This window comes from Sinocyclocheilus anshuiensis, unplaced genomic scaffold (assembly GCF_001515605.1).
Source record: "Sinocyclocheilus anshuiensis isolate Anshui unplaced genomic scaffold, SAMN03320099.WGS_v1.1 C32533402, whole genome shotgun sequence".
Taxonomy (NCBI): Eukaryota; Metazoa; Chordata; class Actinopteri; order Cypriniformes; family Cyprinidae; genus Sinocyclocheilus; species Sinocyclocheilus anshuiensis.
Window position 1 is genome coordinate 1 of NW_015617609.1, and position 1,086 is coordinate 1,086.

Here is a 1,086-nt window from a genome sequence, read left to right on the forward strand (position 1 = left end):
TGTCAATGGATGCGCTCACGCCGGAGTAGTAGTTCAAAAACTCCTCTTTTGTGACCTGATGTGTGAAGACATAGCATCATCAAAGAGAACACTGCAGAAAATGACTTGTAATGATGCCATCGGGGGAACATTGTGATTGTGAATGCTTAAAACCAAAGATCTCGTTCAGTCTGTGTACTATTAATACACTGTTATGCTTCATACTGTATGTTTTAGATAAAAAATAATGTTTTTCAGCATCTTCATACCTTCCCATCCTTGTCATCCGGAGAGTCAAAGCTGTCCAGGAATTTGCGGAATACTTGGTCTTCGGTCCACTCGCCATTTCGGTATTTGGGGTGATGTTTGACATTGTATACTCCTCTCAGATCCTCGATTGTAATCACACCATCTCCGGTCTTATCCAGCTTTTTGAATGCCTGTAGCACCACCTCCTTTCTGGCATTAGACATGGGTGGCTGCAATCACATGAATGAAAATAACAACATGAGCACTAAACTGGCCTCGGCCTGAACTGGTCTAAAGGAAACACAACACCATTTAAGTGTGTTTACCCTCAGAGTGATAAGAAACTCATCAAAATCAATTAATCCACTGCCGTCCCTGTCAAATTGTTGAAAAAGGTTCATAGCCTCTTCTTTCTCAATGAGCACACCATAATCACTCAGGCCTTTCAGGAACTCTTTCATGTCCAGTGTGCGACTGTTATCATCATCCATAATCCTAAAAGTCCTGAGAACATCAGACTGTAGTCAAATATCTGCACTTCAGTCTATATAAAGCAACACATATGATGCATACTGTACCTGCCCAGTCCCTTGATTCCTGCAGACCCTCGTGCCAAACACTGTAGCCTCAGACGCTCAATGGGGTCTGAACAATTCGCCAGCTGCTTCTTGGCACTGATTGCCATCTCTCGGTCATGCCGCGATGTACCTGCCATCCTACACCTATCTGATCTGAAGGTGACAAGAGTGATTGTTAGGCTTTTATCTGTTTATTTGGCAACACTTAAAAATAAAGATTCTTTATTGGTGTCCGTGGTTCCATAAAGAACCTTTAACATCCATGGAACCTTTCCATTGC

At 42.5% G+C, this 1,086-nt stretch overlaps 1 protein-coding gene across 1 annotated transcript; it reads right to left on the reverse strand.

The window, feature by feature from the left end:
- Positions 1 to 4: 4 nt before the first annotated feature.
- On the reverse strand, positions 5 to 943 carry LOC107682731 (calcyphosin-like protein; the record flags this gene model as incomplete). The annotated part of the gene is made up of 4 exons (XM_016478891.1): positions 807 to 943; positions 555 to 732; positions 249 to 458; positions 5 to 55 (listed from the first exon to the last, which is right to left on the reverse strand). Coding segments are annotated over exons 1-4 (576 nt in total), but the record flags the coding sequence as incomplete, so codon positions are not given.
- Between the last annotated feature and the right edge of the window lie 143 nt (positions 944 to 1,086).